Raw genomic sequence first — 26,951 nt, 5'->3', positions numbered from 1 at the left:
AGCAGATGCAACCCGCTTGCTTACAGCTGCACTAGTAACATTTGCGATAATGAGGCAATTTGGAGATCAAAGCATTTCTCATCCCTGGATTGACGTACGTTTTCCCTGAGCCATATCTCGTGCCGTCTCCATTTACAAAGGAAGTCCGTTTGACCCTAGCGCGGCAGTCAGGGAGTCCGTTTGACCCTAGCGCGGCAGTCAGGAAGTCCGTTTGATCCTAGCGCGGCAGTCAGGAAGTCCGTTTGACCCTAGCGCGGCAGTCAGGAAGTGGGTCGGATCTGCTGGCTAGTGTGTGCAGCTACATTCTTTTCAGTCCTCTCCTCAATATGTTCCAAATAGCACCCTATTCCCTACATAGAGCCTTCTGGGGCCCACGGTTAAATGTAGTGCACTATATAGGGGGTGCCATTTGGGACACAGCCTGAGTCACCACTGAATAACACAAGACTGGAGTGGCTAATTAAATGAGAGGAGTGGTGTTATGATTGGTCTGCCTGAGGCTAGCCTGGTGCATTTCATTTCATTCAGGAACTAAGATTTCACTAAAATGTTGCATTAGGTAACGTCATTACTTACACGATCCCACTGAGCACCACCCTACTGTTTCAGACACCTTGGGATGATTTAAAACATGTCAATATCAGGTAGGTGAGTGAACTAAGTGAACTACGCTAACTATGGATAGATATTCACGACTTCTGCTATGCGTTGCGTGTGATGGTAAGAATTAAGTAATCTCATTGGTCACTCAGACCTTAACCAATCACAGCCGGAGGAAAAGTGCACAAGGGGTCAAAGCTGCAACTCAGAGTTGTGATTGGCTCAGATTCAGTCTAGTGAAGCTGATGGGAGGAGCTACACAGATTCACTAACCAACCAGCACGCCAATACCTTGCAGTGGGTGGAGCTTATTGGGATGCCCACATTAGAAGCAACAAGCACTGACAGAGCACTCATTACTTCAACGCAAAACCCACTAAATAGATGGAATAGAGAGAGAGAGACACAGAGAGAGAGAGAGAGAGACACAGAGAGAGAGAGAGACACAGAGAGACAGAGACACAGAGAGAGAGAGAGAGAGACACAGAGAGAGAGACACAGAGAGAGAGAGAGAGAGAAAGAGAGAGAGAGAGACAGAGAGAGAGAGAGAGACACAGAGAGAGATAGAGACAGAGAGAGACAGCGAGAGAGAGACAAAGAGAGAGAGACAGAGAGAGAGAGAGAGAGAGAGAGAGAGAGACAGAGAGAGACAGAGAGAGACAGAGAGAGAGAGAGAGAGAGAGACACAGAGAGAGAGAGAGACAGAGAGAGAGATGGAGGGGTACAAAAACACAGAGAAGAGAAGTGAGACAAGGAGGAGTTGTAAGATTGCGGGAGCGAGGCAGGCAGCCCAGCCTCCTGAGGCTTTCAGCAAACAGCACACCTGTGGGAACAAACACACCACACCTACACACCTGCCAGGTCGCAGTTGTAAATGACAACTTGTTCTCAACTGGCCTACCTGGTTAAATAAAGGTGAAATAAAAGAAATAAAAAACACACCACACCAACATGCCATGTGAGTGTAAGGGTGAGATGTAGCTGGGAGGCGGTCCACCAGACTGGGTCGTACCTTGCAGTGTGTGGTACTGACAGGGATTCCGATATTGGAAGCAAACACAACAGTGAGAGCTGAAGCCAGCTCTATAGTAAATCCACTGTGAAGAGGAGAGAGGGGGTAGAGAGACATCCTTAACCGTCAGTGTCCTGCCTTTTTACAGAAATCAAAAACACACAGGAGGCCTTCACAGGCACTCACACACACACACACACACACACACACGCCTTCACAGAAGTCATATCTCCCTCACTCACACACAGACAGGCTCTCACATAAGACAGACAGGCTCTCACAGACAGGCACAGGCTTTCACATAAGACAGACAGACAGGCATCATATAAGACAGACAGGCTCTCACATAAGGCAGACAGGCTCTCACATAAGGCAGACAGGCTTTACCATAAGACAGACAGACAGGCTCTCACATAAGACAGACATCATATAAGACAGGCAGGCTCTCACATAAGACAGAGAGACAGTCATCATATAAGACAGACAGACAGGCTCTCACATAAGACAGACAGGCTCTCACATAAGACAGACAGGCTCTCACATAAGACAGACAGACAGGCTCTCACATAAGACAGACAGGCTCTCACATAAGGCAGACAGGCTTTCACATAAGACAGACAGACAGGCTCTCACATAAGACAGACATCATATAAGACAGGCAGGCTCTCACATAAGACAGAGAGACAGTCATCATATAAGACAGACAGACAGACAGGCTTTCACATAAGACAGACAGACAGAAACTATTGCTGAGTGATTAACTGACATGTCAGCTTTTCTTTGGTCATTAAACAACAAACTGTCCGACATCGATTCCATTACTTGAATTTCATTTAGTTCCGTTTTTTTGTGTGAACCCAACGCGCGGTTTCTCTAGAAGGAAATAAAATTATTCACAACAGAAATCAAGTCAAGAACTACGTGGGACGCTGGGCTGAAGGGAGTTGTAATTTTCATTAAGCAAATATTCAACCTAGTTCAGCGCAGAAACGTGGTAATTAACTACAAATACCATAATCCATTGCACTAGTTTTTCAGTCTCGGATAGAGAGGGATCTGAGAGGAAGCATTCACTCTCACCAAAATCTGTCCTATGGGTTTCTATGCGTTTCTATGGGTTTATTTTGGACCTACGTTTGTCGCCTGCCTTCCCGCCTTCAGGACAATGAGGACATTGTTAGGGAGGAGACATGAGCATCTCCTCACTATATACAGATCTCTGGATGGATACACTTTTACGCCTGCTACGTTAGGATAGATACACACACAGACTGCATGAGAGATAAACCTACACAACGACGAGGGGGACAGAGACAGTTTGTGAAAGTGTTCCTTATCTACTGTGAACAACTAGAAGAATGATTTCCTCAGACAGCTCTGCAGCATACTTAGGCAGGCTAGCCTAGCTAAATAGCATGACTACAGACAGTACAGTATGGGGAGCACAGAAATATCCTTAGATGGTCTGGCTGGCTGGCTGATACTTCCTGAGCAGAGATGATGACTTTAAGGAGAGCACAGAGATAACCTAGATGATCTGGCTGGCTGATACTGCCTGAGCAGAGATGATGACTTTGAGGAATGAACATTAATAAAGTCATGAAATAAAACCTAAGTAATACACACAACTGAAATATTATTTCATAGTCATTTATTTCATAGTCCTGTTTTTCTATTGATGTCTACCCAATGTGGACCTGACTTAGACAATGGAATATTTTCAATGTTTTGGCAATTGAATGTTGACTATTTTTGGCTGTGGAATTTCCATTATAAAGCTATATTTCATTATGCGTTTAATGTAAATAATGATGATATTCAAAACCGAAATAGAAAACGGATTTTATTTGATTTTTTACAATCGAACCGAAACAACCTCAAAAAGCAGGACTATAATATAACCTTTAAAGAGTCTTACGATTACAACTTCCCCTTCAGGGAGTCATGTGACATGCACAGAATGTAAAATGAGTGGGGGGATTTTAGGGTGGGGGTTCCTGATAGACTGGATATAGCACGTAAGTGTGTCTGTGGGGGGGGGCGAAGACGACACACTAGGTGCTGCCTACTGAGTGGCTCAAACACCTGATTCACTGCTTTCACACACACACACACACCAAAACACACACACACGCCAAACACACACACACACACACACCAAAATACACATCAAAGCGCACACACACACCTCCCAAAGTGAGGAGACAGGAAGATGCATGGTAATGGCCACTAGAGGAAGGAGAGTCTTTAGAGCCGACAGAGAACCACAGCTAATTGTCCTTTATCCCCAGCAGACAGGCTGGCGGCTGATGGAGGCAGACGGGTGTGAGAACAGGGAAGGAGAGGGGGAAGGAAGGACACAAGGAGAGATGGCAAGAGGGCAACAGAGAACAGGCAGTCTTTGTGAAAGACAATTTGTTCTTAACTGACTTGCCTAGTGAAATAAAGAGCAAGAGAGGCAGGGAGCATGAGAGAGAGAGATGGCTAGAGAGGGAAGAGAGAGAGATTGCTAGAGAGGGAAGAGAGAGAGATGGCTAGAGAGGGAAGAGAGATGGCTAGAAATGGAGAGAGAGAGATGGCTAGAGAGGGAAGAGAGATGGCTAGAAAGGGGGGAGAGAGAGATAGATGGCTAGAGACGGGAGAGAGATGGCTAGAGGGGGGGAGAGAGAGAGAGGGGGGGAGAGGGAGAGAATGAGCTCATTGTGCAAAAGTGAAGAGAAGAGAAGCAGACAGAAATAAGAGTGATAGAGAGGGAGAGAGAGAGCGAGCGAGAGGGGATAGTAAAAGAGAGGGGGTAGTGATCGAGAGGGATAAAGAAGGAGAGAGAGAGAGAGAGAGAGAGAGTCTGGCAGGCATCCCTCTGCGGACTAGAGGCCAGACTCCCACTGCGGTATTCCCTTTCCCAGAATGCAACACCATTGGCCCACTTCCTGCAGCTCTGTGATGTTCTTGCCAGGCCACCCCATCCTGTTTGATCTGCGAGGACCAGGGCACATTCTATACTCTACTAATTAGTGAGGAGAAGAGAAGAGAGAGAGAGATGGGGGGGGGGGTGAAAGAGAGAGAGAGAGAGAGAGAGAGAGAGAGAGAGAGAGAGAGGAGACAGAGAGAGCGACTGAGAGGAGACAGAGAGAGCGACAGAGAGGAGACAGAGAGAGCGACAGAGAGGAGACAGAGAGAGCGACAGAGAGGAGACAGAGAGAGCGACAGAGGAGACAGAGAGAGCGACAGAGGAGACAGAGAGAGCGACTGAGGAGACAGAGAGAGCGACTGAGAGGAGACAGAGAGAGCGACTGAGAGGAGACAGAGAGAGCGACTGAGAGGAGACAGAGAGAGCGACTGAGAGGAGACAGAGAGAGCGACTGAGAGGGAGAGAGGAGACAGAGAGCGAGAGAGGAGACAGAGAGCGAGAGAGGAGACAGAGAGCGAGCGAGGAGACAGAGAGCGAGAGAGGAGACAGAGAGCGAGAGAGGAGACAGAGAGCGAGAGAGGAGACAGAGAGCGAGCGAGGAGACAGAGCGAGCGAGGAGACAGAGCGAGCGAGGAGACAGAGCGAGCGAGGAGACAGAGCGAGCGAGGAGACAGAGAGCAAGAAAGGGAGATGGCGAGGGAGCAAGCGAGACAGGAAGAGAAAGAGAGATGGAGGACTAAGGCTGCTGAGCTCTCTGTTCTTTCAGGGATTAACACAAAGGGTTGAATCAGTTTGGCCTCACTCTACTAGATGGATCCATGTGTCTGTCTGTGGGTCAAAGTGAGGTTAACATGAGCCCTGCTGGGTTGACAAGGAAGAAACACACACTTGTTTACTGTTGACTACAGAGAATCCTGAAGCAGGTTCTAGTGAGGTGGGTCGGGTTCTAAGAAGCAGCGGTCTAGTGATGTGGGTAGGGTTCTAAAAAGCAACGTTCTAGTGATGTAGGTAGGGTTCTAAAAAGCAGCGTTCTAGTGAGGTGGGTCGGGTTCTAAGAAGCAGCGTTCTAGTGATGTGGGTAGGGTTCTAAAAAGCAGCGTTCTAGTGAGGTGGGTAGGGTTCTAAAAAGTAGCGTTCTAGTGAGGTGGGTAGGGTTTTAAAAAGCAGCGTTCTAGTGAGGTGGGTAGGGTTCTAAAAAGCAGCGTTCTAGTGAGGTGGGTAGGGTTCTAAAAAGCAGCATTCTAGTGATGTGGGTAGGGTTCTAAAAAGCAGCGTTCTAGTGATGTGGGTAGGGTTCTAAAAAGCAGCGTTCTAGTGATGTAGGTAGGGTTCTAAAAAGCAGCGTTCTAGTGATGTGGGTAGGGTTCTAAAAAGCAGCGTTCTAGTGATGTAGGTAGGGTTCTAAAAAGCAGCGTTCTAGTGAGGTGGGTAGGGTTCTAAAAAGCAGCGTTCTAGTGAGGTGGGTAGGGTTCTAAAAAGCAGCGTTCTAGTGAGGTGGGTAGGGTTTTAAAAAGCAGCGTTCTAGTGAGGTGGGTAGGGTTCTAAAAAGCAGCATTCTAGTGAGGTGGGTAGGGTTCTAAAAAGCAGCGTTCTAGTGATGTAGGTAGGGTTCTAAGAATGCACTATTCCCCAGTCTCAAGGTTCTAAGAAGCAGAACTAGGATCAATCCCTCAGTAGGGTTCTATTGAGGATGTAGAACAGGGATGGGCAACGCCCCCTTTTTGTAGGCCCGCAGACCAATTCCCCCCCGACTAGGGAACTCAGTCTCAACTTACTGTTGAAAGTTAGAATAATACAATACACGAGGTGCAATTTGGTCATTTGGTTGTGCATCAGCAGTCACTCAATCAGTCCATGTCAGCTAAAATGTTTTAGATTGGTAAATGAGTCTAGCAGCCAGCTATCTAAACTTGCAGTAATCATGGTCCAATTACCAACCAGGGCGGGGCCTATTGATCCTCAGTTATCATATTAAATAGGATGTGGGTACGCAGACCCACAAGCCACTGCGGCCTATCGTGATGAGTTTCATTTCCTCTGTGGCCCCAAACCCCCCCCCCATCAAATGTTGCCCATCCATGATCTAGATTCTAGAGGGTTCTAGAGTAGAGGGGTTCTAGTGAGGATCAGGACAATAGAGTAGAAAAGGGTTGAGGACAAAGTTCTAGCAGTGGTTCTACAGCGGTGTTTGAATGGTTCAGTTCAGAAGACAAAGGGTTCATGCACTCATCAGGCAGACAGGCAGACAGGCAGTCAGACAGGCAGACAGGCAGACAGCCAGACAGGCAGAGTGGCAGTCAGACAGGCAGGCAGTCAGACAAAGTGTATAAAGAGGAAGCCTATGAGTTTGTTTGTGCATTCCACTCTATATGCATGAGTCTGGAACATCAGGTCCACTATGTGTATGCATTGACATATCTGGGATTTCGTATAGGCTACATACAGGTAACTGCCAAGATAAAGGAAACCCCAACATAAAGTGTGTTAATAGGACGTTGGGCCACCGCCAACCCAACAACTTCAATGAGTTTTGGCACAGATTCCACAGGTGTCTGGAACTCTATTGGAGGGATGCGACACCATTCTTCCACCAGAAATTCCATAGTTTGGTGATTTGTTGATGTCGCTCCAGAATCTCTCATAAGTGTTCAATTGGGTTGAGATTTGATGACTGACACACACACACACACACACACACACACACACACACACCCTTTAAACCCCCTATGTTCCTTTGAGACCCCTCTTTCAAAGTCACTGAGATCTAGTGCTGAGCAATTAACGAAAAGGTTTATTATTTATTTTTTTAAACAAATTGACCGACGTCGGTTAAAATATTTGAATTACATTTATTTATTAATATTTTTTCTGTTTGTCTAGAGATAAAAATCAGATCCAGCCTGAACTGTGCGATGTAGTAGGGAGTTTCCCCACAGGCCAATATTCTACATAATTACCACACATTTTATGCGCTAAACTAACTACGACGACCATAATCCATTGCACATCTACTTGTCCGGTCTGTGTTTCTTTTACGCCTGCTACGGAAGAGACAGAAGAATGTGTGGTTGTGAGGTGACAGAGAGCAGCTGTTGCTAGGCGAGTTATCTCTACCTGAAAATACATGATCTAAGTGATTGATGGTTGGTATTCAGCTGTCATTAAAGTATGCCTTATTTACTTTAAAGAACTACTAAAATAGTGATTTAGTCAGACAGCAGCTCTATAGAGATATGATGACTTGAATCATAAAAACTTTTTAAATAAGTTAAATTAAATAAAATAAAATTAAATATCATTAAATAAAACAAATGCAATATAGACTATTTAAATATTTTATTAAAGTAAATAAATGATGGTTAAGTGATAAGCCGTAATGGTGACCACCATCATGGGACTTAATTGTTTTATTCTGTGGTACAGCATTCAACCCAAATAATCCAAATATACACTGATTATTTTTTTAATAATAATCGAACCGTCCTCAAAAATCACTAATCGCTCAGCACTACTGTGATCTCTTCTTTTAGACAAAATAATAACACGAACCACACCTGTGTGGAAGCACCTGCTTTCAATATACTGTGCATTCGGAAAATATTTCAGACCCTTGACTTTTTCGACATTTTGTTACGTTACAGGCTTATTCTAAAATGGATTCAAATTGTTGTTCCTCAATCTACACACAATACCCCATAATAACTAAGCAAAAACGAAGAATTCTTTGGGCAAATTTCTAAAAAAGGTTTAAAAAAAATGAAATATCACATTTACATAAGTACTCAGACCTCAAATCAAAATGTTATTTGTCACATATACATGGTTAGCAGATGTTAATGCGAGTGTAGCGAAATGCTTGTGCTTCTAGTTCCGACCGTGCAGTAATATCTAACAAATAATCTAACCTAACAATTTCACAACAACTACCTTATACACACAAGTGTAAAGGAATGAATAAGAATATGTACATTACAAATATATAAATGAGTGATGGCCGAACGGCATAGACAAGATGCAGTAGATGGTATAGAGTACAGTATATACATATGAGATGAGTAATGTAGGGTATGTAAACATTATATGAAGTGGCATTGTTTAAAGTGGCTAGTGATACATTTATTACATCAATCTTTCCATTATTAAAAAGTGGCTGGAGTTGAGTGAGTATGTAGGCAGCAGCCACTCAATGTTAGTGATGGCTGTTTAACAGTCTGATGGCCTTGAGATGGAAGCTGTTTTTCAGTCTCTCGGTCCCAGCTTTGATGCACCTGTACTGACCTCATCTTCTGGATGATAGCGGGGTGAACAGGCAGTGGCTCGGGTGGTTGTTGTCCTTGATGATCTTTTTGGCTTTCCTGTGACATCGGGTGGTGTAGGTGTCCTGGAGGGCAGGTAGTTTGCCCCCGGTGATGCGTCGTGCAGACCTCACTACCCTCTGGAGAGCCTTACGGTTATGGGCGGAGCAGTTTCTGTACCAGGCGGTGATACAGGATGCTCTCGATTGTGCATCTGTAAAAGTTAGTGAGTATTTTTGGTGACAAGCCAAATTTCTTCAGCCTCCTGAGGTTGAAGAGGCGTTGCTGCGCCTTCTTCACCACACTGTCTGTGTGGACCATTTCAGTTTGTCCGTGATTGTGTACGCAGAGGAACTTAAAACTTCCCACCCTATCCTCTGCTGTTTCCTGAAGTCCACGATCATCTCCTTTGTTTTGTTGACATTGTGTGAGCTTATTTTCCTGACACCAAACTTCGAGTGCCCTCACCTACTCCCTGTAGGCCGTCTCGTTGTTGTTGGTAATCAAGCCTACCACTGTAGTGTCGTCTGCAAACTTGATGATTGAGTTGGAGGCGTGCATGGCCACGCAGTCTTGGGTGAACAGGGAGTACAGGAGAGGGCTGAGAACCCACCCTTGTGGTGCCCCAGTGTTGAGGATCAGCGGGGTGGAGATGTTGTTACCTACCCTCACCACCTGGGGCGGCCCGTCAGGAAATCCATGACCCAGTTGCACAGGGCGGGGTCGAGACCCAGGGTCTCGAGCTTAATGACACGTTTGGAGGGTACTATGGTGTTAAATGCTGAGCTGTAGTCGATGAACAGCATTCTTACATAGGTATTCCTCTTGTCCAGATGGGTTAGGGCAGTGTGCAGTGTGATTGCGATTGCGTCGTCTGTGGACCTATTGGGGTGGTAAGCAAATTGGAGTGGGTCTAGGGTGACAGGTAGGGTGGAGGTGATATGATCCTTGACTAGTCTCTCAATGCACTTCATGATGACGGAAGTGAATGCTACGGGGCGGTAGTCATTTAGCTCAGATACCTTAGCTTTCTTGGGAACAGGAACAATGGTGGCTCTCTTGAAGCATGTGGGAACAGCAGACTGGGATAAGGCTTGATTGAATATGTCCGTAAACGCACCAGCCAGCTGGTCTGTGCATGCTCTGAGGACGTGGCTGGGGATGCCGTCTGGGCCGGCAGCGTTGCGAGGGTTAACACGTTTAAATGTTTTACTCACGTTGGCTGCCGTGAAGGAGAGCCTGCAGGTTTTGGTAGCGGGCCATGTCAGTGGCACTGTATTGTCCTCAAAGCAAGCAAAGAAGTTGTTCAGTCTGTCTGGGAGCAAGGCATCGTGGTCCGCGACGGGGCTGGTTTTTCTTTTGTAGTCCGTGATTGACTGTAGATCCTGCCACATACCGCTCGTGTCTGAGCCATTGAATTGCAACTCTACTTTGTCTCTATACTGACGCTTAGCTTGTTTGATTGTCTTGCGGAGGGAATAGCTACACGGTTTGTATTCGGTCATGTTTCCAGTCACCTTGCCCTGATTAAAAGCAGTGGTTCGTGCTTTCAGGTTTGCGCGAATGCTGCCATCAATCCACAGTTTCTGGTTGGGGAATGTTTTAATAGACGCTGTGGGTACAACATCACCGATGCACTTGCTAATAAACTCGCTCACCGAATCAGCGTATTCATCAATGTTGTTGTTCGACGCTATGCGGAACATATCCCAGTCCACGTGATCGAAGCAATCTTGAAGCGTGGAATCCGATTTGTCGGACCTCTAACTCAGTATTTTGTTGAAGCACCTTTGGCAGCGATTACATCCTCGATTACAGACTCTTCTTGAGGTTCTGAGCGCTCTGGAGCAGGTTTTCATCAAGGATTCCTCTGTATTTTGCTCCGTTCATATTTCCCTCGATCTTGACTAGTCTCCCAGTCCCTGCTGCTGAAAAAAATCCCCACAGCATGATGCTGCCACCACCATGCTTCACCGTAGGGATGGTGCCAGGTTTCCTCCAGATGTGACGCTTGGCATTCAGGCCAAAGAGTTCAATCTTGGTATCATCAGACCAGAGAATCTTCTTTCTCATGGTCTGAGTCCTTTAGGTGCCTTTTGGCAAACTCCAAGTGGGCTGTCATGTACCTTTTACTGAGGAGTGGCTTCCATCTGGCCACTCTACCATGAAGGCCTGATTGCTGGAGTGCTGCAGAGATGGTTGTCCTTCTGGAAGGTTCTGCCATCTACACAGAGGAACTCTGGAGCTCATTCAGAGTGACATCGGGTTCTTGGTCACCTCCCTGACCAAGCCCCTTCTCCCCCGATTGCTCAGTTTGGCTGGGAGGCCAGCTCTAGGAAGAGTCTTGGTGGTTCCAAACTTCTTCCATTTAAGAATGATGGAGGCCACTGTGTTCTTGGGGACCTTCAATGGTACCCTTCCTCAGATCTGTGCCATGACACAACCCTGTCTCGGAGCTCTACAGACAATTCCTTTGACCTCATGGCTTGGTTTTAGCTCTGACATGCACTGTCAACTGTGGGACCTTATATATATATATATATATAGATGTGTGCCTTTCCAAATCATGTCCAATCAATTGAATTTACCACAGGTGGACTCCAATCAAGTTGTAGAAACATCTCAAGGATGATCAATGGAAACGGGATGCACCTGAGCTCAATTTCGAGTCTCATAGCAAGGGTCTGAATATTTATGTGAATAAGTTATTTATGCTTTTTATTTTTAATACATTTGCAAGAATTTCAAAATAACAGTTTTTGCTTTGTCATTGTGTGATACATATTGATAATATATATATACTACATACATTTTTCTTTACATAGTTGAATGTGCTGACAACAAAATCACACAAAAATGATCAATGGGAATCCAATTTATCAACCCATGGAGGTCTGGATTTGGAGTCACACTCAAAATTAAAGTGGAAAACCACACTACAGGCTGATCCAACTTTGATGTGATGTCCTTAAAACAAGTCAAAATGAGGCTCAGTAGTGTGTGTGGCCTCCACGTGCCTGTATGACTTCCCTACAATGCCTGGGCATGCTCCTGATGAGGTGGCGGATGGTCTCCTGAGGGATCTCCTCCCAGACCTGGACTAAAGCATCCGCCAACTCCTGGACAGTTTGTGGTGCAACGTGGCGTTGGTGGATGGAGCGAGACATGATGTCCCAGATGTGCTCAATTGGATTCAGCTCTGGGGAACGGGCGGGCCAGTCCATAGCATCAATGCCTTCCTCTTGCAGGAACTGCTGACACACTCCAGCCACATGAGGTCTAGCATTGTCTTGCATTAGGAGGATCCCAGGGCCAACCGCACCAGCATATGGTCTCACAAGGGGTCTGAGGATCTCATCTCGGTACCTAATGGCAGTCAGGCTACCTCTGGCGAGCACATGGAGGGCTATGCGGCCCCCCAAATAAATGCCACCCCACACCATGACTGACCCACCGCCAAACCGGTCATGCTGGAAGATGTTGCAGGCAGCAGAACGTTCTCCACGCCGTTTCCAGACTCTGTCACGTCTGTCATGTGCTCAGTGTGAACCTGCTTTCATCTGTGAAGAGCACAGGGCGCCAGTGGTGAATTTGCCAATCTTGGTGTTCTCTGGCAAATGTCAAACGTCCTGCACGGTGTTGGGCTGTAAGCACAACCCCACCTGTGGACGTCGGGCCCTCATACCACCCTCATGGAGTCTGTTTCTGACCGTTTGAGCAGACACATTTGTGGCCTGCTGGAGGTCATTTTGCAGGGCTCTGGCAGTGCTCCTCCTGCTCCTCCTTGCACAAAGGCGAAGGTAGTGGTCCTGCTGCTGGGTTGTTGCCCTCCTACGGCCTCCTCCACGTCTCCTGATGTACTGGCCTCCTGGTAGCGCCTCCATGCTCTGGACACTACGCTGACAGACACAGCAAACCTTCTTGCCACAGCTCGCATTGATGTGCCATCCTGGATGAGCTGCACTACCTGAGCCACTTGTGTGGGTTGTAGACTCCGTCTCATGCTACCACTAGAGTGAAAGCACCGCCAGCATTCAAAAGTGACCAAAACATCAGCCAGGAAGCATAGGAACTGTGAAGTGGTCTGTGGTTACCACCTGCAGAACCACTCCTTTATTGGGGGTGTCTTGATAATTGCCTATAATTTCCACCTGTTGTCTATTCCATTTGCACAACAGCATGTGAAATTTATTGTCAGTCAGTGTTGCTTCCTAAGTGAACAGTTTGATTTCACAGAAGTGTGATTGACTTGCAGTTACATTGTGTTGTTTAAGTGTTCTCTTTATTTTTTTGAGCAGTATATATATATATATATATATATATATATATATATATATATATATATATATATATATATATATATTTATTTATAATCCATTTTATAATAAATCTGTAACGTAACAAAATGTGGAAAAAATGAAGGGGTCTGAATACTTTCCGAATGCACTGTAACCTTGTAACCCTCATATACATTATTTTGGCAGTTACCTGTATGTGTCTGTCATCCCACCTACCCATCATCCCACCTACCCATCCTCCCAGTCAGTCACGTGCAGCCCTCCCTCCTATCGCTCACCTGGAAAGGGTGATGGCGGTGAGGTCCTTGCCCATGCTCTGGATCATCGAGCCCCCCCTCCCTTCCTCCCCCACCCCCCTCCCCACTCCTCTCTCACCTGGAAGGTGTGATAGGGGTGAGGTCCTTGCCCATGGTCTGGATCACCCGGCGCCCCCAGACCCACAGGCCGCAGCAGATTCCTACGCCCCCGTAGAACAGTAGCCAGATGGGGGTGGCAGCGTCCTGCATCACCCCGCCTTGGTCATAGATCATCCACAGCGCCACCAACGGGCCGATGGCGTTACTGCAGGGGGGAAGATGTAGTCGTGTAAATAACATGTTGAACGCTAGTTGAATGTCCACCATTGTTCCTGTTCCCAAGAAAGGTAACAACTATACTGAACAAAAATACAAACGCAACATGTAAAGTGTTGGTCCCATGTTTCATGAGCTGAAATAAAATATCCTAGAAATGTTCCATATGAACAAAAAGCTTATTTCTCTCAAATGTTGTGCACAACACAATGCCACAGATGTCTCAAGTTGAGGGAGCCTACAATTGGCATGCTGACTACAGGAATGTCCACCAGAGCGATTGCCAGAGAATGGAATGTTCTGAAACAAAGCTGAAAATGTCCCAGTTCTTCTAGGGCCTGCGTACTCAGATATGTCATCCATTGAGCATGTTTGGAATGCTCTGGATCGACGTGTACGACAGCGTGTTCCAGTTCCTGCCAATATCCAGAAACTTTGCACAGCAATTGAAGTGGAGTGGGACAAGATTCCACAGGCCACAATCAACAGCCTGATCAACTCTATGTGAAGGAGATGTGTCACGCTGCATCAGGCTAATGGTGGATCCACCAGATACTGACTGGGTTCTCTCATCCATACCCCTAGCTTATTTTTTTAAAGGTCTCTGTCACCAACAGATGCATATCTGTGTTCCAGTCATGTGAAATCCATGTATTTGGGCCATATGAATTTATTTTAATTGACTGATTTCCTTATATGAACTGTAACTCAGTAAAATATATTTTTTGTTCAGTGTGTATATACAGTACCAGTCCAAAGTTTGGACACACCTACTCATTCAAGGGTTTTTATTTATTTTTACTATTTTCTACATTTTAGCATAATAGTGAAGACATCAGAACTATGAAATAACACATATGGAATCATGTAGTAACCTAATTGGTGGATTCGCTATTTCAGCCACACCCGTTGCTGGCAGGTGTATAAAATTGAGCACACAGCCATGCAATCTCCATAGACAAAAACATTGGCAGTAAAATGGCCTTACTGTAGAGCTCCGACTTTCAACGTGGCACCATCATAGAATGCCACCTTTCGAACAAGTCAGTTTGTCAAATTTCTGCCCTGCTAGAGCTGCCCCGGTCAACTGTCAGTGCTGTTATTGTGAAGTGGAAACATCTAGGAGCAACAACGGCTTAGCCGCGAAGTGGTAGGCCACACAAGCTCACAGAACGGGACCGCCGAGTGCTGAAGCACACAGCACGTAAAAATAGTCTGTCCTCGGTTGCAACACTCACTACCGAGTTCCAAACCGCCTCTGGAAGCAACGTCAGCACAATAACTGTTAATCGGGAGCCTCATGAAATGGGTTTCCATGGGCGAGCAACCACACACAAGCCTAAGATCACCATGTGCAATGCCAAGCGTCGGCTGGAGTGGTGTAAAGCTCGCTGCCATTGGACTCTGGAGCAGTGGAAATGCGTTCTCTGAAGTGATGAATCACGCTTCACCATCTAGCAGTCCGACGGACGAATCTCGGTTTGGCGGATGCCAGGAGAACGCTACCTGCCCCAATGCATAGTGCCAACTGTAAAGTTTGGTGGAGGAGGAATAATAGTCTGGGGCTGTTTATATATATATATATATATATATATATATATCGATTTTGGAATGAGACGTTCGACGAGCAGGTGTCCACATACTTTTGGCCATGTCATGTATATATTTACACTCTGGATACCAACATTGCTCGTCCTAATATTTGTACATTTCTTAATTCCATTCTTTTACTTTTAGATTTGTGTGTATTGTTAGATGCACTGTTGGAGCTAGGAACACAATGGTTTCGCTACACCCGCAATAACATCTGCTAAATATGTGTGTCACCAATAACATTTGATTAATAACGCACTATAACTTATAGTTCTGTGGATAACATACGATATGGTAGTTGTGTTATGATGAATGGTAGTTACTGCAGCGGGAGAGGGGGACAGCGAAGTCAGTATCAGGCAGGTTCCTTTCTGTTTGAGAGGGAAGTCAGTATCAGGCAGGTTCCTTTCTGTTTGAGAGGGAAGTCAGTATCAGGCAGGTTCCTTTCTGTTTGAGAGGGAAGTCAGTATCAGGCAGGTTCCTTTCTGTTTGAGAGGGAAGTCAGTATCAGGCAGGTTCCTTTCTGTTTGAGAGGGAAGTCAGTGACAGGCAGCTTCCTTTCTGTTTGAGAGGGAAGTCAGTATCAGGCAGGTTCCTTTCTGTTTGAGAGGGAAGTCAGTTTCAGGCAGGTTCCTTTCTGTTTGAGAGGGAAGTCAGTGACAGGCAGCTTCCTTTCTGTTTGAGGCTAGTTTGATGGATTATAAGGTGAATGTTGGGCTGAAAAATGTTTGTACTTGTGTGAATAACAATAAATCTCAACTGTCTTAATGTTGAGAGGTCATCTTGTCTGCTGTAGAGTTGCAAATGTCAGTAAACTAACTCCAACAACAGAAATCCAACCGTGGAGAAACACATTTTGGGAAACCTGTGAATTTTAACAAAGTTTTCAAAATGTCTAATCCCTAGTCAACAGGGAAGCAGGGGACGGCACCCACCTGACGTCGTTGCCTCCGTGAGCGAAGGATCCGAAGCATGCGGTGAGGATCTGCAGGAAGTGGAAAAGCAGGTAGACGGTCGGCTTGTCCTTATCCCCTTCATCCTCTTCTGCGGAGTCATCCAGCGGAACTGGAGCCCCTGGCGCCCCTGCCTCCTCGCCCCCCAGGTCAGACGCCAGCTTCATCTCCACGCCGCCCTCTTCCGCCTCAATCTCGGCCTCCGCCACAGCGTTACAGTACGATGAATAGCTATCATAACGGACCCTCTTCTTGGTGTAGGACACGCTCCCTGACCTCTCCCCCTCCCCCACCAGCTTCTCACTGTCCTCTCGGGCCTCTCGGGCCTCGCGGGACTCGGAGCGGATCAGCGGCTGGACCGGCATGCCACAGATGGCCGCCGTGTAGCAGGTGTAACTGTTGTTGCGACGCAGTAGGCGGTAGTTGTTGTCTGGCGTGGGGGCGGAGTGGTCGTCCTCCAGTCGTCCCAGGTGGATCTTGTGGAGCAGGTCTTTGTAGAGACCAGAATCCTTGTGAACCGTGTGATACACCTGGCCGTCGCTGCGGATGTGTTCCCCTCCGAAGGTAAAGCTACCGTTGGACAGTGGGGACTTGGACATGGACAGGGTACCGTTGGTCATGGAGTGGGTTCGTCCTGGGGGAGAAGAGAGGAAAATAAATGTTTCGTCATACCCCGTGGTATACGGTCTGATATACCACAGTTGTCAGCCAATCAGAATTCAGGGCTCGAACCGTCCACTTTATAATACAGTAAATATATCAGGCATGCTAAACTAATACTATTATACTACATGTATATCGGTCTGGTCTGGGGAGCAGAGGAAGAAATAAGAAATACTAAACGTTAGTATAGTAAATCTAAACATTAGTATGAGGTCATGTAGTGGAACTGACCTGGGTAGCAGGAGGAATGAGCTTTACAGAACCGCTCTGATCAACTTTGCTCTGCTCTAAAATCAGAAGTGGTTTGGCGGTGAAGTACTATTGTCAGCGGGACAAAATTATATTGTGGTGGACCCTCAAACTATATGGGTTAAAACCCAGTGGCTCAACCTCTCCTGTCTATACTGACGTACATCTGAAACGTGAAGCCTCTCCTGTCTCTATACCGACGTACATCTGAAACGTGAAGCCTCTCCTGTCTCTATACCGACGTATATCTGAAACGTGAAGCCTCTCCTGTCTCTATACTGACCGTACATCTGAAACGTGAAGCCTCGCCTGTCTCTATACTGACCGTACATCTGAAACGTGAAGCCTCTCCTGTCTCTATACTGACCGTACATCTGAAACGTGAAGCCTTTCCTGTCTCTATACTGACCGTACATCTGAAACGTGAAGCCTCTCCTGTCTCTATACTGACCGTACATCTGAAACGTGAAGCTTCTCCTGTCTCTATACTGACCGTACATCTGAAACGTGAAGCCTCTCCTGTCTCTATACCGACGTACATCTGAAACGTGAAGCCTCTCCTGTCTCTATACCGACGTACATCTGAAACGTGAAGCCTCTCCTGTCTCTATACCGACGTACATCTGAAACGTGAAGCCTCTCCTGTCTCTATACCGACGTACATCTGAAACGTGAAGCCTCTCCTGTCTCTATACCCACGTACATCTGAAACGTGAAGCCTCTCCTGTCTCTATACCGACGTACATCTGAAACGTGAAGCCTCTCCTGTCTCTATACCGACGTACATCTGAAACGTGAAGCCTCTCCTGTCTCTATAACGTCGTACATCTGAAACGTGAAGCCTCTCCTGTCTCTATACCGACGTACATCTGAAACGTGAAGCCTCTCCTGTCTCTATACCGACGTACATCTGAAACGTGAAGCCTCTCCTGTCTCTATACCGACGTACATCTGAAACGTGAAGCCTCTCCTGTCTCTATACCGACGTACATCTGAAACGTGAAGCCTCTCCTGTCTCTATACCGACGTACATCTGAAACGTGAAGCCTCTCCTGTCTCTATACCGACGTACATCTGAAACGTGAAGCCTCTACTGTCTCTATACTGACCGTACATCTGAAACGTGAAGCCTCTCCTGTCTCTATACTGACCGTACATCTGAAACGTGAAGCCTCTCCTGTCTCTATACCGAAGTACATCTGAAACATGAAGCCTCTCCTGTCTCTATACCGACGTACATCTGAAACGTGAAGCCTCTCCTGTCTCTATACTGACCGTACATCTGAAACCTGAAGACTTGTATTAGCATCCCGGCAGGTAATGCCTAGGCTTTAGCTCAGCGGGCCAACTGACCGTAGACCCGTCCATTGGGCAGGACAGTGCCTCCATTGGCCAAGCTGTTGAGCTCTCCGGTGGCCTCTCCTCTCCGTGACTCTCCTCCGGTACCACCGGTTAACGGCAGCACAGCTTCATCCGTCCCCTTGGCGCCCGGTAGCTCCTTGAACACGGGAGTGTCCTCCTCCTCCTCTGGGATCTGATCTAAGGACTCGTCTGAGATACGTGACAGGGCAGCGTGCTCCTTCTTCATGCGACCTGACCAGGGGACAACATTGTTACACACGTGTTTCCCCCGTCGCCGCCACTACCAAAAACAGAATTAAATAAAAATAATAAATACAATTGTTTAGAAGAAGAAAAAATTGGGATGGTAAAGCATGTGTACATTTAAATGACTAACAAATACAGTTGAAGTCGGAAGTTTACATACACTTAGGTTGGAGTCATTAAAACTCGTTTTTCAACCACTCCACACATTTCTTGTTAACAAACTATAGTTTTGGCAAGTCGGTTAGGACATCTACTTTGTGCATGACACAAGTCATGTGTCCAACAATTGTTCACAGACAGACTATTTCACTTATAATTCACTGTATCACAATTCCAGTGGGTCAGAAGTTTACATACACTAAGTTGACTGTGCCTTTAAACAGCTTGGAAATTTCCAGAAAATGATGTCATGGCTTTAGAAGCTTCTGATCAATCTGCTAATTGACATCATTTGAGTCAATTGGAGGTGTACCTGTGGATGTATTTCAAGGCCTACCTTCAAACTCAGTGCCTCTTTGCTTGACATCATGGGAAAATCAAAAGAAATCAGCCAAGATCTCAGAAAAAACATTGCAGACCTCCACAAGTCTGGTTCATCCTCGGGAGCAATTTCCAAACGCCTGAAGGTACCACGTTCATCTGTACAAACAATAGTACGCAAGTATAAACACCATGGGACCACGCAGCCGTCATACCACTCAGGAAGGAGACACGTTCTGTCTACTTGAGATGAACGTACTTTGGTGAAAAAAGTGACAATCAATCCCAGAACAAAAGCAAAGGACCTTGTGAAGATGCTGGAGGAAACTTGTACAAAAGTATTTATATCCACAGTAAAACGAGTCCTATATCGACATAACCTGAAAGGCCGCTCAGCAAGGAAGAAGCCACTGCTCCAAAACCGCCATAAAAAAGTCAGACTACAGTTTGCAACTGTACATGGTGCTAAAGATCATACTTTTTGGAGAGATGTCCTCTGGTCTGATGAAACTGTTTGACCATAATGACCATCGTTATGTTTGGAGGAAAAATGGGGAGGCTTGCAAGCCGAAGAACACCATCCCAACCGTGAAGCACGGGGGTGGCAGCATCATGTTGTGGTGGTGCTTTGCTGCAGGAGGGACTGGTGCACTTCACAAAATAGATGGCATCATGAGGTAAGAAAATTATGTGGATATATTGAAGCAACATCTCAAGACATCAGTCAGGAAGTTAAAGCTTGGTCACAAATGGATCTTCCAAACGGACAATGACCCCAAGCATACTTCCAAAGTTGTGGCAAAATGGCTAAATGGCTCAAGGTATTGGAGTGGCCATCACAAAGCCCTGACCTCAATCCTATTGAACATTTGTGGGCAGAACTGAAAAAAACGTGTGCGAGCAAGGAGGCCTACAAACCTGACTCAGTTACACCAGCTCTGTCAGGAGGAATGGGCCAAAATTCACCCAACTTATTGTGGAAGGCAATTTTTTTATTTTACCTTTATTTAACTAGTCAGTTAAGAACAAATTCTTATTTTCAATGACGGCCTAGGAACAGTGTTCCTTGTTCAGGGGCAGAACGACAGATTTTTTACCTTGTCAGCTCGGGGATTTGATCTTGCAACCTTTCGGTTACAAGTCCAACGCTCACTAGGCTACCTGCCGCCACTAGGCTACCTGCCGCCCCGCTACCTGAAACGTTTGACCTAAGTTTAACAATTTAAAGGCGATGCTACCAAATGCTAATTGAGTGTATGTAAACTTCTGACCCACTGGGAATGTGATGAAAGAAATAAAAGCTGAAATAAATCACTCTACTATTATTCTGACATTTCACATTCTTAAAATAAAGTGGTGATCCTAACTGACCTAAAACAGGCAATTTTCAGGCAAATGTCCGGAAAATGTCAGGAATTGGCAAATGTCAGGAATTGTGAAAAACTGAGTTTAAATGTATTTGGCTAAGGTGTATGTAAACTTCCGACTACAACTATATGAACTATATATAAGTATGTAGAAAATATAATGAAAAAATGTCAAATAAGATTATCTTTGATAACTAACAATCACTAAAATAAAAAATTGACAGAATCTAAAATGTCATGGCATGGGGCCCCCATTGATTTAGTCAATGTTTGAGTCACTCAGATACCATAAGAACACGGCATAAACCATGGCAAAAGGTGTAGAATTGCAGGAAATTCGTTTTAAAAACTGCAGTATTTTGTGTCTGCGGCCAAGAGGAAGGCATCTAGTGGGCCAAGCCCACTACTCAAATGTCACAAATATATTGCTGGAGTCAGGTACTGAGTCACTGCCACTGTAAGTATTGGGAGCTTCCGCTCACAGAACAGGGATGTGTTCATTAAGCATGAAACCGAACAAAAAACAGGGAGGGACTACCTGATCTTGTCCAATAAGAAACCCTTGTTTTCCTTTTCAGTACCATAACGTTTGTGTCCTCTAATGAACAGCATCCTGGTTAGAACTAACAGGCCCGCTTCACTAATACCATCTAGCCTACAGAGCTGTCTGAGACAACGGTCATGGTCACTGATACCATCTAGCCTACAGAGCTGTCTGAGACGACGGTCATGGTCACTGATACCATCTAGCCTACAGAGCTGTCTGAGACGACGGTCATGGTCACTGATACCATCTAGCCTACAGAGCTGTCTGAGACGACGGTCATGGTCACTGATACCATCTAGCCTACAGAGCTGTCTGAGACGACGGTCATGGTCACTGATACCATCTAGCCTACAGAGCTGTCTGAGACGACGGTCATGTTCAGTAGACAAAGTTTAAGAATACAGTCTGAAACAGAGACCACAGTACTACCCAGTTCCCTGATTCAGACTGTGTTCTTCCAGTGGGTAACTGACCACAGTACTACCCAGTTCCCTGATTCAGACTGTGTTCTTCCAGTGGATAACTGACCACAGTACTACCCAGTTCCCTGATTCAGACTGTGTTCTTCCAGTGGGTAACTGACCACAGTACTACCCAGTTCCCTGATTCAGACTGTGTTCTTCCAGTGGATAACTGACCACAGTACTACCCAGTTCCCTGATTCAGACTGTGTTCTTCCAGTGGGTAACTGACCACAGTACTACCCAGTTCCCTGATTCAGACTGTGTTCTTCCAGTGGATAACTGACCACAGTACTACCCAGTTCCCGGATTCAGACTGTTCTTCCAGTGGATAACTGACCACAGTACTACCCAGTTCCCTGATTGACTGTTCTTCCAGTGGGTAACTGACCACAGTACTACCCAGTTCCCTGATTCAGACTGTTCTTCCAGTGGATAACTGACCACAGTACTACCCAGTTCCCTGATTCAGACTGTGTTCTTCCAGTGGGTAACTGACCACAGTACTACCCAGTTCCCTGATTCAGACTGTGTTCTTCCAGTGGATAACTGACCACAGTACTACCCAGTTCCCTGATTCAGACTGTGTTCTTCCAGTGGATAACTGACCACAGTACTACCCAGTTCCCTGATTCAGACTGTGTTCTTCCAGTGGATAACTGACCACAGTACTACCCAGTTCCCTGATTCAGACTGTGTTCTTCCAGTGGATAACTGACCACAGTACTACCCAGTTCCCTGATTCAGACTGTGTTCTTCCAGTGGGTAACTGACCACAGTACTACCCAGTTCCCTGATTCAGACTGTGTTCTTCCAGTGGATAACTGACCACAGTACTACCCAGTTCCCTGATTCAGACTGTTCTTCCAGTGGATAACTGACCACAGTACTACCCAGTTCCCTGATTCAGACTGTGTTCTTCCAGTGGATAACTGACCACAGTACTACCCAGTTCCCTGATTCAGACTGTTCTTCCAGTGGATAACTGACCACAGTACTACCCAGTTCCCTGATTGACTGTTCTTCCAGTGGGTAACTGACCACAGTACTACCCAGTTCCCTGATTCAGACTGTTCTTCCAGTGGATAACTGACCACAGTACTACCCAGTTCCCTGATTCAGACTGTTTCTTCCAGTGGGTAACTGACCACAGTACTACCCAGTTCCCTGATTCAGACTGTTCTTCCAGTGGGTAACTGACCACAGTACTACCCAGTTCCCTGATTCAGACTGTGTTCTTCCAGTGGATAACTGACCACAGTACTACCCAGTTCCCTGATTCAGACTGTGTTCTTCCAGTGGATAACTGACCACAGTACTACCCAGTTCCCTGATTCAGACTGTGTTCTTCCAGTGGATAACTGACCACAGTACTACCCAGTTCCCTGATTCAGACTGTTCTTCCAGTGGGTAACTGACCACAGTACTACCCAGTTCCCTGATTCAGACTGTGTTCTTCCAGTGGATAACTGACCACAGTACTACCCAGTTCCCTGATTCAGACTGTTCTTCCAGTGGATAACTGACCACAGTACTACCCAGTTCCCTGATTCAGACTGTGTTCTTCCAGTGGATAACTGACCACAGTACTACCCAGTTCCCTGATTCAGACTGTTCTTCCAGTGGGTAACTGACCACAGTACTACCCAGTTCCCTGATTCAGACTGTGTTCTTCCAGTGGATAACTGACCACAGTACTACCCAGTTCCCTGATTCAGACTGTGTTCTTCCAGTGGGTAACTGACCACAGTACTACCCAGTTCCCTGATTCAGATTGTGTTCTTCCAGTGGATAACTGACCACAGTACTACCCAGTTCCCTGATTCAGACTGTGTTCTTCCAGTGGATAACTGACCACAGTACTACCCAGTTCCCTGATTCAGACTGTGTTCTTCCAGTGGGTAACTGACCACAGTACTACCCAGTTCCCTGATTCAGACTGTTCTTCCAGTGGGTAACTGACCACAGTACTACCCAGTTCCCTGATTCAGACTGTGTTCTTCCAGTGGATAACTGACCACAGTACTACCCAGTTCCCTGATTCAGACTGTGTTCTTCCAGTGGGTAACTGACCACAGTACTACCCAGTTCCCTGATTCAGACTGTGTTCTTCCAGTGGGTAACTGACCACAGTACTACCCAGTTCCCTGATTCAGACTGTGTTCTTCCAGTGGATAACTGACCACAGTACTACCCAGTTCCCTGATTCAGACTGTGTTCTTCCAGTGGGTAACTGACCACAGTACTACCCAGTTCCCTGATTCAGACTGTTCTTCCAGTGGGTAACTGACCACAGTACTACCCAGTTCCCTGATTCAGACTGTGTTCTTCCAGTGGATAACTGACCACAGTACTACCCAGTTCCCTGATTCAGACTGTGTTCTTCCAGTGGATAACTGACCACAGTACTACCCAGTTCCCTGATTCAGACTGTGTTCTTCCAGTGGATAACTGACCACAGTACTACCCAGTTCCCTGATTCAGACTGTGTTCTTCCAGTGGATAACTGACCACAGTACTACCCAGTTCCCTGATTCAGACTGTGTTCTTCCAGTGGGTAACTGACCACAGTACTACCCAGTTCCCTGATTCAGACTGTGTTCTTCCAGTGGATAACTGACCACAGTACTACCCAGTTCCCTGATTCAGACTGTGTTCTTCCAGTGGGTAACTGACCACAGTACTACCCAGTTCCCTGATTCAGACTGTTCTTCCAGTGGATAACTGACCACAGTACTACCCAGTTCCTTGATTCAGACTGTGTTCTTCCAGTGGATAACTGACCACAGTACTACCCAGTTCCCTGATTCAGACTGTGTTCTTCCAGTGGGTAACTGACCACAGTACTACCCAGTTCCCTGATACCCACTGGACCGTGGTATTAGGCTCATAATTGAGCTTCATGGAGCTTACCCAAGGCTTTACAGATTTCAAACTGGAGGCTGACCTTACCCTTCTGACACAGGCCACATAAACAGCAACCTGGCCGGAGCAGAAACCTTACATTATGTCTATGAAGAGGATCCTTAGAATTTTGCTTATTAAATCATTTTTCTTTCAAAATGTCCAATAACAAAGCTCCATCCCTCCGACCCAAAGCGGCCATCCCTCCGACCCAAAGCGGCCATCCCTCCGCCCCAAAGCGGCCATCCCTCCGACCCAAAGAGCCATCCCTCCGACCCAAAGCGCCATCTCTCAGTAACCCTCAATCATAACCATTTTGCATTTCCATTTCCGTCATTTAGCAGACGTTCTTATCCAGTAGTGATTGCATACATGTTTATACTGGCCCCCCAGTGGGAATCGAACACACTATCCTGGTGTTGCAAGCGCCATGCTCTACCAACTGAATCACACAGGTCCTAACCCTAACCAAACAAAACATTAACCACCAAACAGACACCTATTCCAGAATGTTCCTAATTTCCCCTAACCAACCAGAAGCTGAAATAGCTCTTACTCTTTCTAGCTAGCTGGGGATCAGGGTTAGTGGGTTTAAAACGTTTCCTTTGGCAGGGGGGGGGAGGGTGATGAAAGTCCACATCGGCTGGCAGAAGCTGTTTGGTTTCAGAAGGGAACACAGTCTGAGCAGGCCAGAGACCAAGAGGGGCTGGTGTGTGTCGCTGGCTCTGTAGCGAGGGACTCTCGAGTCTTTTGTCTGTCCAGTTTCAGTCAGTCTGGGAGTCCAGAGGGCATTGAGGGCGGCGTGAGAAATAGACACAAACAGCTCTCAAATACTTCCAGGCAGTGGAGGCTCCTCAGAGGAGGAAGGGGAGGACCAGTGGTGGGAAAAGTACTCAATTGTCATACTTGAGAGTAAAAGAAAAGTCACCCAGTAAACTACTAATTGAGTAAAATTCTAAAAGTATTTGATAGCAAAAGTATCAAAACTAAATGTAATTGCTAAAATAAACTTAAGTATCAAAAGTACAAGTATAAATAATGTCAAATTCCTTATATTAAGCAAATGGCACCATTTTCTTGTTTTTTTTAAAAACTTTATTTACAGATAGCCAGAGGCACGCTCCAACACTACAGACAAAGCATGTGTGTTTAGTGAGTCCGCCAGATCAGAGGCAGTAGGGATGTTCTCTGTTTAGTGAGTCCTTCAGATCAGAGGCAGTAGGGATGACCAGGGATGTTCTCTGTTTAGTGAGTCCACCAGATCAGAGGCAGTAGGTATGACCAGGGATGTTCTCTGTTTAGTGAGTCCTCCAGATCAGAGGCAGTAGGGATGACCAGGGATGTTTTCTGTTTAGTGAGTCCTCCAGATCAGAGGCAGTAGGGATGACCAGGGATGTTCTCTGTTTAGTGAGTCCTCCAGATCAGAGGCAGTAGAGATGACCAGGGATGTTCTCTGTTTAGTGAGTCCACCAGATCAGAGGCAGTAGGGATGACCAGGGATGTTCTCTGTTTAGTGAGTCTACCAGATCAGAGGCAGTAGGTATGACCAGGGATGTTCTCTGTTTAGTGAGTCCACCAGATCAGAGGCAGTAGGGATGACCAGGGATGTTCTCTGTTTAGTGAGTCCTCCAGATCAGAGGCAGTAGGGATGACCAGGGATGTTCTCTGTTTAGTGAGTCCTCCAGATCAGAGGCAGTAGGGATGACCAGGGATGTTCTCTGTTTAGTGAGTCCTCCAGATCAGAGGCAGTAGGGATGACCAGGGATGTTCTCTGTTTAGTGAGTTCTCCAGATCCGAGGCAGTAGGGATAACCAGGGATGACCTCTTGATTAGTGTGTGAATTGGACCATTTTCCTGTCCTGCTAAGCATTCAAAATGTAACGAGTACTTTTGGGTGTCAGGGAAAATGTATGGAGTAAAAAAATTACATTAATTTCTTTAGGAATGTAGTGAAGTAAAAGTAAAAGTTGTCAAACATATAAATAGCAAAGTAAAGTACAGATACCCCCAAAAAACTACTAAAGTAGTACTTTCAAGTATTTTTACTGAAGAACTTTACACCACTGGGGAGGACAATCCTGCTCAGTGAATTTCATAATAATAAAAAAAAAACGATTTATTTTTTTAAGTTATCCTTTTTAGATAAAACTATACAAAATATATTCAAGTCAACAAATAAGTGATTAAAACATATTGTTTTTGCAATGAAGGTCTAGGGTAGTCTCTACTCCACCGTCAAGGGTAGTGGGTTTCCTCACCCTTTTCACTTGGGCCGTCATTGGAGAATATCTACGGGCTAAAACAACATTAGCTAGTTAGCATGGGCTAGTTGATCTGGACCATTCCGACAAGTTATAAATAGTTATCTAAGGTATACAATGAATGACATGACAGGAAAACTGTTGATGCACTACCCAATTTCAAATTTGCACCATGTG

General features: G+C 46.0%; 1 protein-coding gene across 7 annotated transcripts in view; it reads right to left on the bottom strand.

The window, feature by feature from the left end:
* LOC106570910 (sodium-dependent phosphate transporter 2) overlaps window positions 1–26,951 on the bottom strand; it is a 99,741-nt gene that overhangs the window by 4,861 nt on the left and 67,929 nt on the right. For 5 of the 7 annotated variants that reach the window (XM_045695389.1, XM_045695391.1, XM_045695390.1 and 2 more), the window contains 4 exons: window positions 18,500–18,739; window positions 16,217–16,868; window positions 13,492–13,677; window positions 1,613–1,697 (listed from right to left, as the gene is read on the bottom strand). In XM_045695389.1, the coding sequence (XP_045551345.1) occupies window positions 1,613–1,697; window positions 13,492–13,677; window positions 16,217–16,868; window positions 18,500–18,739 (1,163 nt within the window). Of the gene's footprint in view, window positions 1–891; window positions 977–1,612; window positions 1,698–13,491; window positions 13,678–16,216; window positions 16,869–18,499; window positions 18,740–26,951 lie in introns of all 7 variants that reach the window. The other 2 variants (XM_045695394.1, XM_045695395.1) reach the window with 2 other exon arrangements.

Source organism: Salmo salar, chromosome ssa15, assembly GCF_905237065.1.
Source record: "Salmo salar chromosome ssa15, Ssal_v3.1, whole genome shotgun sequence".
Taxonomy (NCBI): Eukaryota; Metazoa; Chordata; class Actinopteri; order Salmoniformes; family Salmonidae; genus Salmo; species Salmo salar.
Note: the sequence above shows the minus strand (reverse complement) of the source record. Positions and strands in the feature narration are given on the sequence as shown.